This window comes from Equus caballus, chromosome 5, assembly GCF_041296265.1.
Source record: "Equus caballus isolate H_3958 breed thoroughbred chromosome 5, TB-T2T, whole genome shotgun sequence".
Classification (NCBI taxonomy): domain Eukaryota; kingdom Metazoa; phylum Chordata; class Mammalia; order Perissodactyla; family Equidae; genus Equus; species Equus caballus.
Genome location: NC_091688.1, coordinates 102,416,534 through 102,438,630, shown reverse-complemented (window position 1 = coordinate 102,438,630; position 22,097 = coordinate 102,416,534). Strand labels below are relative to the sequence as shown.

The 22,097-nt window shown below is 41.5% G+C and overlaps 1 protein-coding gene and 1 long non-coding RNA gene across 16 annotated transcripts in view; one reads left to right on the top strand and one right to left on the bottom strand.

Annotated features, from left to right (window-relative positions):
• Positions 1-1,166: 1,166 nt before the first annotated feature.
• Positions 1,167-5,311, bottom strand: LOC138924352 (uncharacterized). The gene is made up of 2 exons (XR_011439387.1): positions 4,892-5,311; positions 1,167-1,436 (listed from the first exon to the last, which is right to left on the bottom strand). It is a non-coding gene; the product is annotated as an uncharacterized lncRNA (long non-coding RNA).
• ALG6 (ALG6 alpha-1,3-glucosyltransferase) overlaps positions 4,839-22,097 on the top strand; it is a 72,442-nt gene continuing 55,183 nt past the window's right edge. For 4 of the 15 annotated variants that reach the window (XM_070268934.1, XM_070268938.1, XM_070268926.1 and 1 more), the window contains exons 1-3: positions 5,446-5,554; positions 9,211-9,486; positions 17,654-17,738. In XM_070268934.1, the coding sequence (XP_070125035.1) occupies positions 9,405-9,486; positions 17,654-17,738 (167 nt within the window). In that variant the 5' untranslated portion in view covers positions 5,446-5,554; positions 9,211-9,404. Of the gene's footprint in view, positions 4,980-5,430; positions 5,555-5,669; positions 6,246-6,339; positions 6,478-9,210; positions 9,487-16,435; positions 16,546-17,653; positions 17,739-22,097 lie in introns of those variants that run through there. The other 11 variants (XM_070268935.1, XM_070268930.1, XM_070268933.1 and 8 more) reach the window with 9 other exon arrangements.

Here is a 22,097-nt window from a genome sequence, read left to right as displayed (position 1 = left end):
AATCCACTCAGTTGTGAAAGACACTGGAGATAAAGCAATAAAGTAGCATTTGTGTTATCACATAGGCTTTACAAATCCACTTAAACACTGACCCAACAGTGTTACTCATTATTGGAAATTATAGATGTTTATAATTCTCCAAAATATGTTGGGCAAAGTTATATCATATATCATATATTTAAATTTAAATTCAAAATCCTGGACTGAGAGAGATGTAGATTTGTGGCACTCCTTGGAGGTTTGGGGACCATGAACCAATGAATACATTACATTGTCACATTAAAGAACTCTTTTCATCTGTAAAGATATAAGCACCATCCTATATTTTAATAACTTTTAAAAACAGAGTTTGGAAATCTTACGATTTTATAGAACTTAGACTTTCACACCAAATTATATCTGTGGACCTTCATAGATTTAGATTTCTTCTGTCTTATTTACATCTAGATATAAAGATACAAAAATACAAATATATGTTCTTAGAATTATTCCTAGATTCTGTTGCAATAACACTATTTGAACTATGTGATAGAAACATGTATTATTTCTTTTGCGGTCCATATCGACAAAATTTTTTTGTATGTATAATTACGTTCATATATGCAGTTGAAAAATCTGTATTTGTGTGAGAATAATTCCAAGTGGCATCTGAAATTGACAGAAAATGTAACAATGATTTATATTCTACTGGGCTGTATATAATACTGGTCTGTAAACTCCTTAAGGGCAGGCTATTTATTTAATAAATATTTGTTGAATAAATGAGTATATCCATAAGTAATTACAAATTAACTTGATTAGCTTCATTTAAGCAATAAAGACATTTAAATCACTGTAGTCACAACAGATAACAATGCAGTTTAGGTTGATTCCACTTTGGTCCAATTCAAATACGAGGTTGTTTCTGAAGTTCCCAAAGCAATTTGTCTCATCCATAGGGCTGTTTGGTAGTTTGAAATAAGGGCGACTCCGTGTGCGCGCGCGCGCGTGTGTGTGTGTGTGTGTGTGTGTGTAAAAGAGAGGGAGAGGAAGAGAAAGGAGAGAGGAAGGAGGAAGGGGAAAGAGAAAGGGAGGGCAGCTGAAATATTCTATAAAGAGAATCTTTCTCTTATCAACTATTTGGCTACCCAGCAGAATAATTTATATAATAAAGGCAAAATAACTGCTTGATTCTTTTTCTTTATTTACCAATCTTCAAAATAATGAGTGGCTTACCAGCTTCCTCTATTGGTGACCTTATCTTTTTTTTAAAGTATCATTATGAGCTCATGGAGAATGCGACAGACAATTCACATTTGATGTGTTTCAATCCTTTGTAGTTATTATGCTTACTGATGCTGAATGTGTCCCATCCATGGCCAGAGGGAGTCTCTTCAAGTTAACTCCTGAGTCCTTTTGACATTGACCCCAGTAGTCTTTGATAGTTTCCTTGATATCTGGTATGACAAAAAGTTCCACATTTATTTTTGTATATTTCTTTTCCAAACCTGTAACTAGCTATTTCTCCAAGGATCCCTGGTTCATTTTAGTACGAATGGTATTTCAAGACCACAATCTGTGTGCTAAGGATGCTCGTTGTTATTGAGTTGGTCTTTGTTTTTATTCGTTTCAGTAAAAATAACTAGGAAATACGTTTTCTATTTCCTCCTTCCTTCCCTCCCCACTTCCTACCTTCCTTCTTTCTTCCCCGCCTCTCTTCTTTCCTTTCAATAATTCAAAAAGATAAATCACGCGTTCATATTTAACTTCTATCTTATACTTTTAACTCATTTTTCCCACACCAAGAATTCTGCTATTTAACAGGGCTTTTTTTCTTAAGGTATATTGCACTGAGATTTATTGTCAAATGACTGTGTTTTAAAGACATTTGGAACAGTTATTCTCTGTGTAGTTGAGCCACCAATTGGATACACATTTAAGTTCTTTTGTGTCATTTTATTTCTGGTTTTTAGGGATTTATTTTTCCCATTTAATTTTGTGTTTTAGCTAACAGTTTTCAAAGTTCATAGTCATTCTAAGGACAGTCATCATGTCAATGTTTTGTCTTTTTTTGCGTGCAATTTCTGCATTCTTTTATATAGACCTGAAAATGAATGTAAGTAACTAGGATCTGTGTTTAATCATAGTTTTGACATTTACTTGCTCTATCTTTTAGGGAAATTACACGACGTTTCAAACCAGCATTTCCAACAGTGTGTTTCATGGACCACTCTGTAGGACAGGAAGTAGGGGGTGGCGTGGGGTGGGGTGTGGAGATAAGCTTCCATGGTCAAATAAGTCTGAAAATTCTACATTCTCTTGGAGAACCATGATGTATATAACACATAAAAGGTTCTGAGACGACCCGGAGTAAGGAATCCTTTTTAGGTTGGTGCAACCTATTGTTTTCAAACTCCTTTGTGTCTGCATTGGAGACCATAGTCACACCTTTTTTGTTGTTGACAACAGTTATTCCACTGAATGAGAGTTCTGGGGAACATACTTTGGGAAATGTTGCTGTCAAGTTTTCCTCTATGTCAGAAGCGGATGATAATGCCTGGTCTACCGTTCTCTCTTAGTTACTGTGAGGATCAAGTGAATTGAATAGGAAAGACTTTTAGTATATAAAAGAGACTACTGTTTTGCTAATGGCTATAATGAAACTTGGAAACATGGAGCTTAACTCTAACTCATGCTGCTGAGGTGGACTAATTCTCTGAAGGGGCCAAGGGAATGATGAAACTTGGAGATTTCAGAAGAATGGAAAATGACATACAAGGGTCAATTGAGGAAGATGTTCAGACAGGAAAAAAGATTCTATTTCAAAGAACAGCTATGATCAGATTAATGGTTTTCACATAGAACAGGGAAGTCCTAGGCCTGATACAGAAAAGGGCTTGTTTTCTTAGCAGGTGGAAGTGATCTAGGGAAGGGGGTAGAAACCCCTATACAGTATGACTTGTGTGAGGAATTGAGTATTGAGAGTGCCTTTGATAGGTAGGTATTAGTTTGTTAGGGCTGCCACACAAAATACCGCAAACTGGGTGGCTTACACCATGGAAATTTATATTCTCACAATCTGGGAGGGTAGAAGTCTGAGATCAAGACATCAGCAGGGTTGGTTGCTTCTGAGAATTGTAGACAGCTTCCCTCCTTGGCTTGTAGCTGGCCACCTTCTCGGTGTCTTCCATGGCCTTCCTCTGTGCATGGGCATGTCTGTGTCCAATTTCCTCTACTTATGAGGATAACAGTCATACTGGATTAGCGCCTACCCTAATGACCTCATTCAAAATGCCTTTACTGAGCATCTGTTATGGAGGAACTGGACAGTCAGGCACTGGTGATAGTGCCTACCAGAGGGAAGGAGCAGGAGTGGGTATGTGGGTGTGGTGGGGGGGCAGCCCAGCTATGAAATAGAGGTTTGATGTCCCTTCCACTATTTATTCAATAAACATTTTAAGCACCAACTTTGTTCTTAATACTGTGCCAGAAGCTATCGGGCTGGGAGGCGGAAAGGAGTGACTGATACCAACTTTTATCATTTGAAGATGTCTATTTTTTTCACACATTAATATTTCTGAAATTACGTTTTACAATGATAACAAGTTTAAATGGCTACTTTTTTTTTTCTTTCTTAGTGGTACATAAAATGATGATGTTTCTTACAATTGACAGAGCCAATTAGATTCAATAAAACATGCTGTTTGGTCTGCCAAATGTAGTTCTTCTTCAAAAGATGCTTAATATTTATGATTCTGCAATGTACTCGATTTCCCCTATGTTTGTAACCATGTAATATCCTTCATCAGCTTGCCGTGTTCCTCTTGGCCTTAAATATGCGTTTACTCAGCTATGGTTGTCTATTTTCTCTTTGTATGGTCTCCTTCAGCCTTCAGCCAAATGAAAGACTTCATATCTCTATCTTCAGCCCCAACTTCTTTCCTAGGCTCCGATTTGTAACTGGCGTCTGAACATTACTTGGTTGTCTTGATGTCACCTCAAACTCAACACAAGGCATTATCTTTCTCTCTAAGCCAGCTTCTCCTCCAGGCTTCACTAGATATTTCAGTTTTTCTAGTTCAGACTTGAAACTGTGGGAGCCCTACTTGATTTTTCTCTCTCCTCTCTTTCACTTCTACACATCTGGTACGTTGCCAACACCTGTACATTCTTCCTCTTGTGCTGATCTCTCTCTTCCACCTGAGTCCAGGCCCTTGTCTAATCATGCATGGACTACTCTAATTTCTACCTCTGCTTCTGATTCATCTTGTTCATTATTTAAATTTTGTCTAGCACTATACTGTACACTTGCTAAAAGTCATTTAATGGCCCCTTACTGATCGTTGAATAAATTCCAAACACCACAGCCTGGTACTCAAGGCTCTCCACAATTATTCCTTTCCGGCTTCATCACCCACCATCTAAAGTGGAGGAAATGTTCTGTACTTCTCAGCTGCCACAATTTTGGCTTGAACCATTTCCTTTGTCTAGAGTCCCAGTCCCATCCCCTTGGTTAATGTAAGCCCGGGCTTTCCTTCAAAGCTCAGCTGACTCAGCATCTCCAGATAGTTTCTAGTTCACAGTGACCCCTCTTCTCTGAGCTCCTACAGCGCATAATGCATGCACCAATAATTTGACATTTAGCGTGTGCTCCCTTCTGTTGCTTTCTATCCTTTTATGCATGAAAATGTCTTTCCAATGAGAATTAAATCTTTAGAGGGCAGGGACTTGGCCATATTTCTCCATATCTCCCGGGTCGATGGTCTTTTAAACAGAGTAGAACGAAACTTTAGCTCTGGAAATTTACTAGCTCCACCCACACATTGCACAGATAAAGAAACCGAGATCCAAAGGGGTTCAGACCCACTGAGTGGAAAGCCACGGCCACAGCCCGATATTTGCTGACACTTACGGATTATGAGTCAGAGGGTTGGCTTATAGAGAGTGGCAGCATTCAGAAGGGAGAATGCGAGCATCCTCTGAACACAGGAGGGAACGCAGTGAGTTTTGGCAAGTTTGGGGACAGACAGGAACCACGTAGCGGCTACTGGAGGGCAGGGCTGTCTTCTGCAGCTCCCACAGGCTCCCCGCGCGGCGGGACGTGGTCCAGGACATCTCCCGCACCGCCTGACTGCGCAGCCTCCACCACTCGTCCTCCCCGCCGGCTCTCCCGCTCCTGGGGCCCGGCCGGAGCAGGACCCACTGCCCGCTGGAGAGGGCGAGCCGGGGCGCGCCCCTGACGGGAATGCGCGCACTAAGCACTGCTCGGGCCCTGGCCCGGCTCCCTGGAAACAGGCGCAGGGGCTTTCCGCCGGCCGGGCCTCACCCGGACGGGGCTCTCGGGTTCCAGCGCCCGCGCCCCGGCCCCGCCCCCGCCCGCCAGGCCCCGCCCCCGCCCGCCAGGCCCCGCCCAGCAGCGGCCGCCTCTCCGCGTCTCTCCCCACCTCCCTCACGCTCGACGGGCTCGCTCCCGCGCCGGGCGCGCGGGCACGAGGGGCGGAAGCCGCGGGGAGCGCTCCGCCGCGGGGACGAGCGCGCAGGCGCCGCGGCGCATCCAGGCCGAGCGGGCGGTGCGGTAAGAGCGGGACCCGGGCTCCGAGCGTCCGGCGGGGTTGGGGGCGCGCCGGGATCTGCGCGCGGCTGGTGGCCCGGCTCCGCTGCGCTCCGCGGGGCGGCGCCCGCGGTCCCCGGGGTCGGGCGGGGCGCGGGGACGCGGCTGCAGCGGCGCTGGCGCCCGGCGCCCGCCCTCCGAGGGCCAGCCCGTGGGGACGGGGAGGACGTGGCCGGAGGGTCCCTCCTCCCGGACGGCTCCCCGGCCGTCGTGCGCTCGCTGGGTGTCGTGCCCACCTGGGGAGTCCTGTGGCACTAAAAGGAACGCCCCCGGCTCCGGGAAGCGGGCGGGAGACTCTTCCTGCGTCCAGATGCGCCCTCAGCGCCAGGCGGGACCCCTCTGCCGCCCCCGGGGCTGCGTCGGGGCGTGGGATGGGTTAGCAAGTCGCTTCACTTTGCTTTACCGGTGGAAACGGGAGTAAAGATCCCTTTATACAGTTTCAAGAGGAGCGCTCGGTGAAGAGTGTCACATACAGCGTTAACCACGGAGGACTCACTAACGTTAGGGACCTCGCTGTTCAGGCGCGAGGTCTCCATTCAGCAGATGCTTATGAGCACCTGCTTCCTGTCAGCATCGTCCCACGTGCAGGGAGCAGAGCGAGACTAAGACAGGAGCCCTGCTTGCATGGAGCTTCTGTTCTGGTTGGCCAGTAAACGTAATTTCCTTTTATACTTCTTATTGGAATATAACGTATGTACAAGAAAATACTGTACACAAATGGTAAATTGTAACTTGTTGATTTATCATAGAGTAAACCCATCTTTTAACCACCGCTCAAATCGAGAAAGAGAACATTTGCAGCATCTTAGACCTGCCTGGAGACCTCTTCCAGCACCACCCCTCTTTCCTCCCCAAGGTAGCCTCTTTCCTGATTTCTAACACCATGGGTTAGTTTTGCCTGTTTGTGTGCCTTTCATAAATGGAACCATGTGATATGTATTCTTTGGTGTCTAGTTTTTTATACTCAAAATTATATTTGTGAAGTTGTTCCATGTTGTGTGAAAATGTAATTTCTGATAGTGAAAAGAATTAGGAAGAAAATTAAAGAAGGTAATTGTACAGACAGTACGAGGTGGAAACTTTAGTGGAGTGGTCAGGGATGATCTTCCGGGGGATGACTTGAGATGTCACATGAACCACACAAGGTCAGCCAGTGAGCCGGGTTAAGAGCCTTCCAAGCAGAGCAAGTAGACATGACTAGGAACTGAGATGTGAATGAACCTGGCAGGTTCCAGGAGGAGAGGGAAGAGCTTGTGGAAAAGTGGGAAGACATGCAGTTGGAGAGGCAGGCAGGGGTCGGCTCACAGAGGGCCTGATGGCTGCGGTGCGTTGATTTTATTCCAGGTGTAGTAGATGTCAGGAGGAGATGGTTTTGATGCCCTTCAGTTTCTAGCATGAGCCTCTTGAGGTTGGGAAGGCCTATCCATTTTACTCATCAAAGAAACCCTACAAAAGTGGCAATACTGGGCAGCTGTTGGGAATTGGGCAACGTTAACATGCTGGGAGCCCAAATCTTTTGTATTATCAGGATTTATATTAATGCACACACATAATGTGCTTCCAGAATCAGATTGAGAAGACTCTTTAGAAATTAGTCATCTGTTCCACACTCTAAAAATATTCTTCTCAAGTGGTTGCTCAGCTTCTGTTTGAACCTTTTCAAAAGGAACTCCTTTCTCAGGAGGATTCTCGTTTCATTTTTGGGCAGCTCAATTGTTAGAAAAGCTCTCCTAACATTTGATCAGAACACTGTAACGTTGGTCATCAGTTCCGTGTCCATACAGGGCTCACGGTTACCACCTGTTATCTGCTGCCTCGTTTTCAGTACTCACCCAGTTGACTTTGGCTGGTTTGTTTTTTCACATTTAAGTGTAGAACTTTGAATTTATTTGAATTTATCCCTGTCATGGTTTCTGGAGTTACATCTGGTCCATCGTGGATGTTGTCCATACCTTTCTGGGTGTGATTGTTTCATCTGTCCGCCAGCTGACCTTCCACCACTGTGCTCTGAGCAGACCTGACAGCATGGTGTTAGTGAAGCATTATGTTCTTTTCAAGTTCGTTACGGTAATTAAGTGTTATTGGTAGTCTTATTTTTGTTACTTAAGGTTCCTGGGGAAGTACCTAAATATGAGTCTCTGGAGCTGTGGATAATTGATTTAACTTGGTCATATTAGTGATTTAAAGTTCCAAGATAGAATATTAGTTAAGCTATATTTTTAAATTCAGGAATTAGCATTTGTAAAATCAATTTTATTTATCTTTTAAATGAGACATCACTTTTTTTTTAAGATTGGCACCTGAGCTAACCTCTCTTACCCATCTTCTTTTCTTCTTTTTTTCTTCTTCTCCTCAAAGTCCCCCAGTACATAGCTGTGTATTCTAGTTGTGGGTCCTTCTGGTTCTGCTGTGTGGGACGCCGCCTCAGCATGGCTTGATAAGCGGTGCTAGGTCTGCACTCACGATCCAAACCGCAAACCCTGGGCCACTGAAGCAGAGCGCACAAACTTAACTACTCGAACTTAACCACTTGGCCATTGGGCTGGCCCCTGGAAAATCAATTTTAAACATGATGTCTCAGCAGAAAATAGAGTGCTGTATGCAATTCTGTAATATATAGTGCAGAATGTTGATCCTCCTCTTTTTTTTGCTGAGAAAGACTGGCCCTGAGCTAACATCGGTGCCCATCTTCCTCCACTTTATATGTGGGACGCCTACCACAGGATGGCTTGACAAGTCGTCTGTAGGGCCACACCGGGGGTCTGAACCAGTGAACCCTGGGCTGCCGAAGCAGAACCTGGGAACCTTAACGGCTGCAACACCAGCCCAGCCCATCCTTTGCTATTTTTAAGTAAGAAAATATTTTGCCCGGTAGGTAGAATGCGCCAGTTTTTCCCTAAATTTTTCAGTTGATTTGTTAATTGTATTTTTCTGAATATATTCAAATTAAAGTATATCCTGTGGTTAAAATGGTCTACCATTTTTCAAAGCTTTTTACTTTTAAACCCCCCAACCCAAGGAAAAAAGTGCAAAGAATGTAAGCAGTTAATTGCGTTTTACTGCTTTTGTATTTTTTCTTAAGAGTTGGGGCTATTATTGATTCTTGCAAAGGTTTTGTTAGATGGAAAGTTGGTGTGGTTACTACAAGTATATTTTGGAAGAGAAGAAGTAAAAATCAAAATTACATAAATGACTTTAGTGGAAGTCTAAATAGATAAAATTCCTCTTTCTCTCTGTACCAAAGGTGAGTCCTCCTCCGTTTACCTTTGTGGTCTCATGTCTGCCTGTAGGTGAAGGTGCCCTGGATGGGATCGACTGTTCTATCTACAGATCCCTGTGATTTTTGTCTTCACTCAGAAATACTCTCTTGTAAGAGCAGGTCCTTATCTTTAGATATACTGAGTCCGTTTAACAGGGAGAGCTGCCTTTTGAGGGATATTTCCCAACTAGAGCACTAGGGAATAAGAAGTTTAAAACTACCCCCTTTCCTGTGTGTCCGTCCTTGTGTGTCCTCTCCGTTCCCCCCACCCACCCACGTTCTCCACCTACTTGGTTTAATGGCTTTCTTGTTATAGGTACTCTGCTCAGCTAAATCTCAGTATCTTTTTTTTCCCCTCCAGGCTACTTCTTCATAGACATAAAAAAAAAATTCAATGTTTAACTGTTTGGAAACGAAGCATCACTTGAAATCCTCTCCAACTCCTAACGCCAAAGAATTGATAACATTCCTCTGATCAAGAAGTGACTGACTGCGTGTTAAAAGTATTGTGGCATTGGTCCTGTTTTTCTCCCTCCCTAAATTTGAAGAAGAAATATGGAGAAATGGTACTTGATGACAGCTGTGGTCTTACTAGGACTAACAGTACGGTGGACAGTTTCTCTTAATTCTTACTCAGGTAACGCATTTTTACTGTTTAAAAGATAGGTAAATATTTCCTTGAATAGGTTTCTTTTTGGGGGGTGGGTGGGTAATAGTTTACAGTTTTCTGACCCGGACAGAGAAGAATTGTAGGCTTTATGGGTGTGGTCAAGAAAATACATTTAAACGTCTAATTCTGATAAAAAGAATTTGTTAAGAGCTAACTAGAAGCGTGGGCTTTGTGATCTACGAACACAGAAATGTATTCCAACTGGCAAGATGACAAATTACAGAGAGAAGTGAGCTGGTACTTCAAGGGGGGAGTGAATCAGGAGGCTTTTTTTGTTTAGGGTGGAGAAGGCATGATACTCGTTTGAAAGAAAGAGACCAGTGGAGGGTAAGGTTGGGAAGGATGTTTTTTTCTTATATATTTTATATTTTTGGGTTTTTTTTTCTTATGTGTTCTGTATTCTGGAAGCTGGCCTTTGTCCAAGTTGCAAATATCTCCTCCCAGTTTATGGCTTATCTTTTCACATCTTTTGATGAACGGGAGTTTTTGATGTTAAAATAATGAAATTTATCAGTCTTTTTCCTTCACAGTTTGTGCTTTTTGCGTCTTTAAGAAATCCTTCCGTATTCCTACGTGACAAAGATATTTTCCTAAAATTTCCTTCTAAAAGTTTTAAGATTTGTCTTTCCTATTTAGGTCGTTATCTTCTCACAGTTGAGTTTTGTGCATAGCATGTGAGATGAGGATCCCAAACAGTTTTTTTCACGCGGATAAGCCATTGTTTCAGCCGATTACTGAGAGTCCATCCTCGTCGGCTGATCCACATTGCCAGTCCTGTCTGTGTTAGGATGCGCGGGTCAGCTCCGACTCTCCGTCCTGATCGCTTGGTTCAATGCTGCCGTGTCTTCTTACTGTTTTCCATCAAGTCTTGATTTGTTGTGAGGCTGGTTCTCCCCCCTGATCGTTCCGCTGCTGGAGTGTCTTAGCTATTCAGGGCTTTGCTCTTTCTTACTGTGGGAGGCAGGACTTCTCAGATAGCCCCAGAGATGTCCCGTCCTAACCCCAAGCCCTGTGGAAAGGATGCGCTCTGGGCGGCGCGGGCCGTGCCCGGTGGTGTGGCCTGCTTGACCTTACCGTGCCATGTGCTTGACCTTACCGTGGGAGACTGCGCTGGGTGGGTCAGCTGTCCGTGCGAGATCGCCTGAGCCCTCACAGCAGAGGACTCTCCAGCTGGCCGCAGAGGGGCCCCGCGAGGTGCAGGGCGTGAGGACCCGCACTGTGGCTGGGCTGAGGGTGGAGGGGCCGTGAGAAGGAAGACGGGCAGCCTCTAGTCGCAGAGCAGGCCCGCTGACAGTCAGCAAGGGAATGGGGGACCTCTGGGCAACCTCGGCTTGCAGCCGAGAGGAACCGAATCACGCCAATAGCCTGAACGAGCGTGGCAGTGGGTTCTTGCCCCGGGCCTCCAGTGAGAGTCTAGGCTGGCAGACACCTTCATTTGGCCTTGTGTGACCCTGAGCAGAGAACCGAGGTAAGTTCACCCAGACCTCTGACCTACAGAACTGGGGGTTATAAAAGAATATTGTAATAATTGTTATGCAGCCGTAGAAAGGTAATACAAACATATATGGCTTTTTAAAAAATCAGATTGTCGCAGTCCGGTGAAAAACCCTGTTGGGATTTTGATTGGGATTACATTCTTCTACACTGTTCGTTAATTTGGGGGAACTGGCAGTCGTTACCATAGCAGGGCTTCTCATTCACTAAGATTCTGTGTTTCTCCATTTATTTGTCTTCTGTAATGTCTTTCAACAAAATTTTGTAATTTTCTACATAAAAGTCTTACACATCTTTACTTACTTAGATGTATTCCTAGGTATCATTTTTTTCCCCTCACTATTGTAGATGGTATCTTTTTTTTTTATCTTTTTTCGTTGTTGAGTTCATAATAGTTTACATCAATGTGAGATTTCAGTTGTACATTACTTCTTGACCGTCACCACATAAGTGCTCCCCTTCACCGCCTGTGCCCACTCCCCACCCCCCTTCCCCTGGTAACCACTGAACTGTTTTCTTTGTCCCAGTACTTGTTTATATTCCACATATGAGTGAAATCATCTGGTGTTTGTCTTTCTCAGACTGGCTTATTGTGCTTAGCATAATTCCCTCCAGGTCCTTCCATGTTATTGCAAATGGGATGAATTTGTCTTTTTTTATGGCTGAGTAGTATTCCATTGTGTGTATATATATATATATATATATATATATATATACCACATCTTCTTTCTCCATTCATCAGTCAATGGGCACTTGGGTTGCTTCTATGTCTTGGCTATTGTGAATAGTGCTGCAGTGAACATAGGGGTGCATATGTTACTTTGGATTGTTGATTTCAAGTTGTTTGGGTAGATACCCAGTAGTGAGATAGCTGGGTCATATGGTATTTCTGTTTTTAGTCTTTTGAGGAATCTCCAGACTGTTTTCCATAGCGGCTGCACCAGTTTGCATTCCCATCAGCAGTGTATGAGGGTTCCCTTCTCTCCACACCCTCTCCATTTGGTATTTTTAGTCTTAGTGATTACAGCTATTCTAACAGGTGTAAGGTGGTATCTTAGTGTCGTTTTGATTTGCATTTCCCTGATGATTAGTGATGTTGAACATCTTTTCATGTCTTTATTTGCCATCTGTATATGTTCTTTGGAAAAATGTTCTGTAGATGGTATCTTTTAAAAAATTTCTCAATATTTGTTTCTAGGGTATAAAAATGTGGTTGACTTTTTATATTTGGCAACCTTTCTAAACTTTTCTAATTCTTATAATTTATCTGAAGCATCTTTTGGATTTTCTGTGTAAAAAAACAGTCTGTGCATGATGAGTTTTATTTCTTCCTTTTTACCACTTACACTTTTTAGTTCTTTTTTCTGTCTTTTTATTGCTAGGACCTTACTACAGTGTTGAATGTAGGTAGTGATTCAGGCATCCGTATCTTGCTCCTAATTTTAGTGGGTGCTTTTAATTCACCATCGAGTATGTTTTGTTCTTTCTAGTATTGAACCAACCTTGCATTCCTGGAATATTCCTGAATAACTCGTTTGTGATATATTGTCTTTTTTTTGTAAGTGTATTATTAAATTTTGCTGATATTTTATTTACAATTTTAGCATCTATGCCCACAAATGACATTGGTCCACAATTTTACTTCTTTAAAATATTTGTCAGTTTTGTTATCAAGGTTATGCTAGTTGCATAAAATGAATTAGGGCGTATATCCTCTTTTCCTAAAATCTAAAATAGTATGTAAGATTGGAATTGTTTGTTCTTTAAATGCTTGGTAGAACTTGCTAGTAAAACTATTTGGGCCTGGAATTTTCTGTGTGGAAAAATATTTAATTAGGGATTTAATTTCTTTAATGGTTATAGGACCATTTGGGGTTTCTATTTCTTCTTGAATTATTTTATAATTTATATTTTTCTAAGAATTTGCCTGTTTCACCTGAGTTTTAAAATGTATTGGCATAAAATTATTCATAATGTTTTCTTACCTTTTATATCTCTGCTATATTACTGCTAATGGTTCTTTTCTCATTTTTTATATAGTTTATGTTGTTTCATTTTTTTTTTTTTTTGAGGAAGATTAGCCCTGAGCTAACATCTGCCACCAATCCTCCTCTTTTTGCTGAGGAAGACTGGCCCTGAGCTAACATCTGTGTCCATCTTCCTCTACTTTACATGTGGGATGCCTACCACAGCATGGCGATGCCATGTCCACACCCAGGATCCGAACCGGCCAACCCCGGGCTGCCGAAGCAGAACATGCGCACTTAAACACTGCGCCACTGGGCTGGCCCCTGTTGTTTGGTTTTTTAAAAACCAGTCCTATTAGAGGTTTATTAATTGTATCATTATTTTCAAAGAACGAATTTGAGCTTTGCTCATCCTCTGAGTAGGATGTTTGGGTTTGGTTTTTTGTTTGTTGCTTAGTCAATGTTTTAGCTCATTAAGTTTTGGTTTCTCTTATTTTTTTTTTCTCCCCAAAGCCCCAGTACAGTTGTATATCCTAGTTGTAAGTCATTCTAGTACTTCTATGTGGGATGCCGCCACAGCATGGCCTGATGAGCAGTGTGTAGGTCCACACCCAGGATCCGAACAGGCAAACCCTGGGCCGCTGAAGCAGAGCGCGCGAGCCTAACCATTATGACACCAGCCGGCCCCCTCTCTTCTTTTCTAATACAGTCATTCAAACTGTACATTTCCTTTCAAGTAATATTTTCTACTTTCTATTGTGATTATGCTTTGACTCATTAGTTATTTGGAAGTATATTTTTAAAATTTTAAATATTTAGGCTTACATATATTACTTGTTCTGACATTTCTTTCCTAACATCTGAATTTACTCAGTTTCTTCCCTCATCTGGAAAATAGGACTCCTGCTGCTTGTTTTAAACCTTGCTCTTAAGTTGTCCCATAAGCAAGTCAACAGACAACATTACTTTTGGATTATTGTGTGTATAAGAGAAGTACTGTTATTGCACAGTAGTAGAATATTTGTATGTCTCTCTTGTGGTGCTTATGTATTTTTGTCATTTTTCAGATGAGAAAAATAAAAATGCTAAACACTAAGGAAAATAGTGATTCTGTCAGAGTTCTCAGCTCCATCATAAGAATAAGAATATAACATTTAGCTTTCACATGTGAAGAGCTTCTGTATCATGGGAGGCTGGGAAAATTAATGAAAAAGCATAACATCTGTGATTCTGCTGAGACCTTTTTCCTTCTATTAATTAAAATGCTTTTTTTGGTTATAATTTTTTTAACATGCTTATTTTAGTTTGCTTTTTGTTTATCTTGTTTTAAGATTGTAATTAGGAAGCGCTGGTGTGAGGAAGCTCCGGTGAGCTTGCTTAGAATTAATCCATTATTTCTTCTTTGGAAATGCACATATTGTGTAGACAAACTACTTATGTATTGTAATTTAAATTTTTCTGAAATTTATACCCCTTACATATTTACATATACCCTTTACATAAGTGCTGCTATGTAGTTTTTACAGACCTAAAAATACTCAATAAATATTGCTTGTTGCTTTCAGACCAACCATGGGGAGGAGACAAATTCTGATTTTAGTACTGTTTATCATAATTTGTAGAGATTCAGAATTCCTCATTCCTGTATTCCTCCTTGGATATACTCGATCCAAAGTGTTACCACTGTTTTTAGAGCAAATAGCAATACTTGAACTAATTTTAATAATTTATTTTTTCAAAACTGTATTGGCTGTTTAGGAGGAGAAAGTCATAGAGAATCCTTTTATGCAACCTGTCAATCATTGTTACTGCCTTCTATTTGATTGGTTATTGTCTCTCAGCCTACCCATTCCTATTTGTATTGTTTCTTCTTACTCACTAGGAACATATAAAAGGGATTTTATTCTGGAAAATGTTAGCTAAATTCTCTTCTCTTAGAATGTTCAAAATTTGAATGTAAAGGCAATTAGTCTATATTATTGTCAAAGAAACTACTTTTAAAAAAAATTCTAACAATTTTGAGTAGCTCAGCAATTAATGAAATGAACACTTAATTGGTGCTTAAGCCCATTTTCCTGAGAATGAGACAAAATTGAAGCTTCGTGAATACACATTAGTGTGTTTTCTGTCTGCGATTCTGCACCTGCTGTAACTGGGTTTGTGGGTTAATTGCAGTGGGAGGAGCCCGTTTGCCCTTCCCGGTGAGGCTCCCACAGGTGCAGTGGGGCTGTCCTTCTGGGTTGCTTTAAGGGCACTTTAGCAGTTTAAAAAACTTAAGTACTAATTTCATAGCCAGTGTCAGCTGAATTTATTGAAGTAGGTCAGACTCTGGATAGAAACTTGTTTCTCAACCCTAAGGAGAGTCATTATCCCCTCTTCCGTTTGTTAGAGAATGGTAGTAAATTCTTCCTCTTGACCACGAGTCTAGAGCAATTCAGAAAATCTAGATAGTGGGATGTTGTCAGGTACAGGAAATTACTTAAGATCCTCCCTGACTTTTATTATCCCAGTGGAGGAAAAACAAACAAATAAAAACAAAAGAAAAAATAAAAATCAGCTCCTTTCCCCCCATAGACGGTGGTTGTATTCCTAAAAACAGAAACACACACACACACCCACCTGTAAAATACACACGCACAAGTGCATTAGCTCACTGGGGAGTCATGTTCCTTTTTTTTTTATCGTAGGTTATTCTTCTCCTGTTCAGTTAATTAAGCACGTTTTTAATGAAAGTATGTACTATATGCTTAGCAACATGCTTCCTTTGAACTCTAGAAAAATCACATTCTCTGCCATAGAAACTAAAATTCTTATTTGGGTGGCAATTAGGAAATAGTATAGTCAATGACAAAGTATGTGATCTTGAAAATCTAAGTATTATGAGAAGTCAGTAATTAATGATCAGTATGTTTTCAATTTATAAGGGAAGGTTTCGTGGGGAATTTGGAATTTGAGACGATTCTTCTGGGACGGATATGAGTTGATAGAAGGGATGTGTGAATAGGGAGGAAGCAGTATGAACAGAAGCTTGGAATTTCAGTGTCCGACAGTAACTTCAAGATGGTTTTGGGCAAGAAGCAATACACGGGCATCGTGTTAAAGTATCCTTGGCGTCATTAGTTGGTCTGCCATCACAAATCGCTGAATGATGCACAGCCAGAAAGTGGAAAACCTGAGACTCAAAAATTCAAACGTTTTAAACTTAAAATCCTTGCTGTATCACACTGATTCCACCAACATCCTTGCTGTGTCATTGTACACTGAGAATCTACGAGGAGCCCTTTCATCCTGAGAGTACAGAAATGGACAGGATACGGTCCTTTCTGAGAGAGACAGCGGTGTGTGTACGTGTGCCTGTGCTGTGGGGAATTCCTGTGATAGTCACTCAGAGGGCACATGCTTTGGACACGTGACCTGCCTTTCCCATTATTATCTCATAGTGGGAGTATCTCTGTGGGCGGAGATGCTAGCATTTAGAGAATATTGGTAGAATATAGCCAGTAAGTGCAAAAAAATCTACCTAATGTAGTGTTCCACAGCTGGAGAAAATCTGGGTTGGATTTCAGTGAGTGATGATCTCTCCTTCTCCAATGTGACATACCTTCCCAATGGATTAATGCATATATTTGACTACCCGGGATTTTCCTTTGCTGACTGAAAAACCTTTAGCTGCTCTGGATCTCTTTGGGCCGCCTCACAATTTTGTAGTCAGTTGCTAGTTAAGCTGTGGGTGTTTACCAAATGGGATTACCTTTATATCATTTTCGATGACGTAGGGTGAATAACCTACTTAAGCGAGTAGTGAGGCCATGCGGAGTGGGAGCTAAGAGCGTGGACTGTGGAGCATCTGCCTGCGTTCCCATCTGGCTCTGCTGCGCGTCACCTGCGTGACCGTGGCCTCCGTTTTTCCAGCTGCAGAGTGGGGATGATGATAATCCCCACTTCTTTGTTGTATTTGGCACCCGGGAGGCACCATCAATTGTTAGTTACTAAAGATCCGTTATTCCGTGTTTGCAACTTTGAAATTAAAGACAGTTTCTGTATCACTCATTTGACAGCAAAGCCTGACGTAACTAACGTCTTTGTAACACAGTCTGTTTTTGGTTCTATGCTTGACCTCAAGTTATTTATATTTAGTTTGTAAAAGCCATTTGTGAAATACAGATATTTGTTATTAATACTGTTTTATGACACTTACTGGACGGTGTAGTGGACAGTCTTTCTCGTGAAGTAAAAGCAAACTTGAATATGTTAGCATGCGTGTTATCAGTGACTTAATTAATAACTAATTAGCATTATAGCTAGTTAATGTGAACAATATTTATTGAATGTTTACTGTGTGCCAGGGACTGTACTGGGCGTTTTATGTCCATTCTCTTCCTATTCCACTAGTCCCCTAGGTGGGTAGTATTGATCCTGTTTGTAATGCGCTGAGGCTCAAGGCCACGCACACTCAGTGAGTTAAAGTGCTAGGAGTCGGACCTCATCTCGCCGACGTTTTTGGTAACTTCTGTGTTCTTTGCCTTCACCTACACTACCTCTATAATATAGAAATTTTTCATAAGGAAATAAATTATAACATCGTATATAATACTAATAATATTATAACATAGTAAATAATAAAAATAAATTAAAGTCTATTGTTGTTTTGCTCTTTTTACCTTTCATCTTAGGTGCTGGAAAACCGCCTATGTTTGGTGATTATGAAGCTCAGAGACACTGGCAAGAAATTACTTTTAACTTACCCATCAAACAATGGTATGGATAATTTTAACTCGATTTTATTGTTTATCATAGTTGTTATAGATTACTTGAAGATACTTAAAAGGAAAGTATGTTCTTTTCTTCATCTTGAGCATTCTTATCTTCCTGCATGCTGATGTCACATACGTTACCTTGCGTATTGTAGGCCTGTTTTGACGTTGCATACTCCTGAAAGTTACCTCTGTACTCAGTTACTGCGGGAACATGGACTGAGCTAGAACTCTGAGGAGAGAACGCTGTATTCCTTAGAAGCTCCTCGGGACATAAACCGTGGAAGTTCATGAGCTAAAAATATTTCTGCTGGAGGTTTCGTGGAGTTTCTCTCTTAGAACGGATGAGCTGTAAAAAAGCAGTGGCCTAGACGGGAGGAGTGTGGGTCTTAGAGTCAGCCAGCCTGCGTTCAGACCCGGCCCTCCCTGTTTACTAGCAGGGGGACCCGTGGCGCATTATGTAACTTTCTCCGCCACAGTTTGATCACTTGCAGAGTGGACATGATAGAAGACGTATTTCACTGGGTTATTGTGAGGATTGAATGAGATGATGCACATGGAGCCCTTAGAGCAGGGCCTGCCATGTCGTGAGCTCTCGGTTAGTGTGAGCTGTGGTTATATCTTCACAGAAATCCACGCCTGTGGCATTTTTATTGAACATATTCTGATAACAACTGGTGATATTATTTATTGACTTACTGGATGCCTAGTGGATTATTTTATTAGAGGCTGGCTGTGCAAACCGTTCATGTTGTCTGTTAATTGTTTTCATATAACTCCTTCATGAGCGAGTTCACGCAAGAACTTCATATTGAACCTTCCCTAAGAGGGCACCCTAGTCATAGTTCGCAGTGTTAAAACAGGTCAGGTAAATATTTGGCACTGTTCTTTAGTGTTCTCTTTTGAGTATCTTTCAGATCCTCAGACATTGATTTAACCAGCGAGTATCACTGTTCAGATCATTAGTACATTCTTAATGTTTTTCTCTTGCTTGATTGGTAAAATAGGGTCATACTTGCTGAGGCAAAACAGACCACTGCTTTGGAGCTTTGTAATTCTTTTCTGTTCTTTTGTAAATATTACATGGATAAGATAATTGTATTCTTGGCTGTTCTTTGATAAGTAGTTCTCAACAAAGACTTTAACACAAAATTAGACATAGTATTTAGTACTGAAAGATTAATTAATGCCAGGAGAGGAAAGCACTGATTCCAAGGGTGGGGTGGGATAGAGTGTATTTTTTTTTTTTTTTGAGGAAGATTAGCCTTGAACTAACTGCTGCCAATCCTCCTCTTTTTGCTGAGGAAAACTGGCCCTGAGCTCACATCCATGCCCATCTTCCTCTACTTTATATGTGGGATGCCTACCACAGCATGGCGTGCCAAGCGGTGCCATGTCCGCACCCGAGATCCGAACCAGTGAACCCTGGGCCGCTGAAGTGGAACCTGCGAACTTAACTGCTGTGCCACTGGGCCAGCCCCAATATAGTCTTAATCCGGTAGGGCATGGGCCATTCTAACACTGACCTGCCTCAGCTTTCAGCTCTGGGCCAGTGGTCTCCTAGTTTGGCCCAGATAATTAAGAGGTGACTATATGTATTCATGCAATCTTTTTTCTTTATTAAAAGCCAGAAATGTATAACTCGGAGAATAATCATATGATTAGGTTTTGACTATGGTCCGTGAGCCTTTAAAAATTATGAAATGCCTGAGGTCATCTTGGTGGCAAATTTTGTAGTGTTGAAATCTTTATCAAGGGTTATACAGCCTGAGAATCCTGAAGGGTGGGCTCAGAGACAGAGGCGTAGAGTACAGAGAAATAGGATTTATCGTCATTGATCATGCACCACTTCAGAAAGTTCATAAGAAACTTAAGAAATATGATTTACTATAGTAAATGTCAGAAAATTTCTCTTTATGAGTGGATGGACTAGAAGAATCAAAAATGTGTGTCTGGTGATTGTAAGAGAAACAGATCTGTTTCTGATTCGCGTTTCAAGGGTGTGATTTCTTTTTCCCCCTAGTTTGAGGTTCACTTTATGTGATGTATGATTCATAATGGCCATCATTGAAAGTGATATATCACAGCGGCACAGTTTATATAGTAGAAAATATATACTCAGGACAGGTCCGCCATTATCAACAGTGGATATAAATCTATATGGGAAATAACATTTCTAATATTTTGAATTTTTTGGCTAATTTTATCAAATCTGATTAGTTTGCCATTATTACCTAGTAATGTGGCTGAGGAATGATGTATTTATTTATTTGTTTTTGGTGAGGAAGATTTGCCCTGAGGTAATAACCGCCACCAATCTTACTCTTTTCGCTGAAGACGATTGGCCCTGAGCTAACATCCATGCCCATCTTCCTCTACTTTATATGTGAGACGCCTGCCACAGTATGGCTTGATGAGCAGTGCGTAGTTCCACGCCTGGGAGCCAAACACGTGAATCCCGGGCCGCCGAAGCGGAGTGAGCAAACGTAACCACTATGCCACTGAGCCAGCCCTGGAATGATTTATTTTTTTTAACTTCAGTTTTCCAAGAGTCTTTCTGTCTTCATCTGGAAAGTTGGCTATCATGTAAATAGTCAAGGCTCTTTCAAATGACATAGTTGTCTAAAATATGCAATCAGGATCCATCAGGTTAACTTTAAAAAACGTCAGTTTTATAATTCTAAATTAGAAGAAAACATTTATTCTGTTTCAATATGGATAGTTGTAAGTAATAGGAATATTGAACTTTTTTCTTTAATTTTATAATGAATTTTATAGTGAAAATTCCTTATGTGTGAAATCAGGAGCACTTTTGGCATCAAGCACTAAAAAACTTGAGTAATAGCTTAAGCGATAAAATAATTTAATTCTCTCAAGAAGTAGTTCTTTGCAGGGCTGGTAAAGTGGCTCAGTGACAGCAGTCACGGACTTGGCGTTTTCCATCTTTCTTCCCTTTCTGTCTTTCTTCTTGGCATGTTGGCTTTTGACCCCACGCTCAGTAGATGACGGCCAGGGCTACAAGCATGGTAACTTTGTACAACTGTGTTCAAGGCAGGAATAATAGAATACCTTCTTTTTACCTCTCTTTTTGCTGAGGAGCAAACTCTTTCCCACCCTTAAAGCAGTCATTCGTAAAAAGAAACGCCTGGCTCCGTGCAGGCCTGGTTTCTGTCCAGGGCTAGGGGATGGGTCCACCTACCCTGAGCGTGCGGCGTTCTAAACCAAATCACAGCTTTGTGAGGTCAAGAGGCATTGTGGGAATGGCCGTTTATTTCAGCGTTCTCTATGATGAGAAACCAGGAGTGCGTTCTCTGTCTCTTAGTAGGTTAAGAGAATGATTAAATAAAGTATATTTCCCTGTGCACATGTGTGTGTATTTTTTCTAGGTAGATTCCTAGAAGTGGAATCTCTAAAGTACCCAGTTTTAATGGATAACAACACCAGAATATGTCTTCCCACATACCCCTACCAACACTCTGTAACGCCACACTTTAAAAATTTCCATTTCCTTGAATACTTGTGACGTTGAGCATCTTTTAATATGTTTACTGATCATCATATTTCTTCTTAGAATTGTGTATTCATATCTTTCCCCTATGTTTCTAATGGATTGCTGATCTTTTTTGTAATGCTTTGTATGATTTTTAAATAAACAGTTGTGTTAATTTTTTATGCTGTGTGACAGATGAGCACAAATGGTAATTGTTACACGCACATTTATCATGGCACAGTTTCTTTGGGTCGGAAGTCCAGGTGAGCTTAGCTTGATACTGTGCTAAGGGTCTTAGGAGGCTGCAGTCCCGTAGTAGCTGGGGCCATAGTCTTATCAGTGGCCCAGCTGGGGAAGGATCCATTCCACGTTCCCTTGGGTTGCTGGCAGAATCAGTTTCCTCGCATCTACAAGAATAAGGGCCTCAGCTTCTTGTGGGAAGCTACTCCTAGCTCCTAGAGTCCACTTGAAGTTTCCTGCCACATGGCTTCTCCGATGTGGCAGCTGACTGAGACGTGACAGCTTGCTTCTGCAAAGTCAGTGATGGGGGCATCTCTAGCACACTTGCTAGCGAGGTGGAATCTTACGCACATGTGAAACAAGCACGAGAGTGACATCCTGTCACCTTTGTCATATCTGGTTGGTTACAAGCAGGTCACAGGTTTTGCCCACACACAAGGGAGGGGATTGTACACACTCAGGGGCACACACATTAGAGGATGGGTTCAAGGGGATGACCTTAGGGTCTGTCTGCTACAACAGTATTCTACATTTTAATCATTTATCTTGTGTGTATGTATAAAAGAAATATCTTCTTCCTTTGAAGATATTTCTTCAAAGAAATATCTTGTCTTTGAATTTTTCTTATGGTGT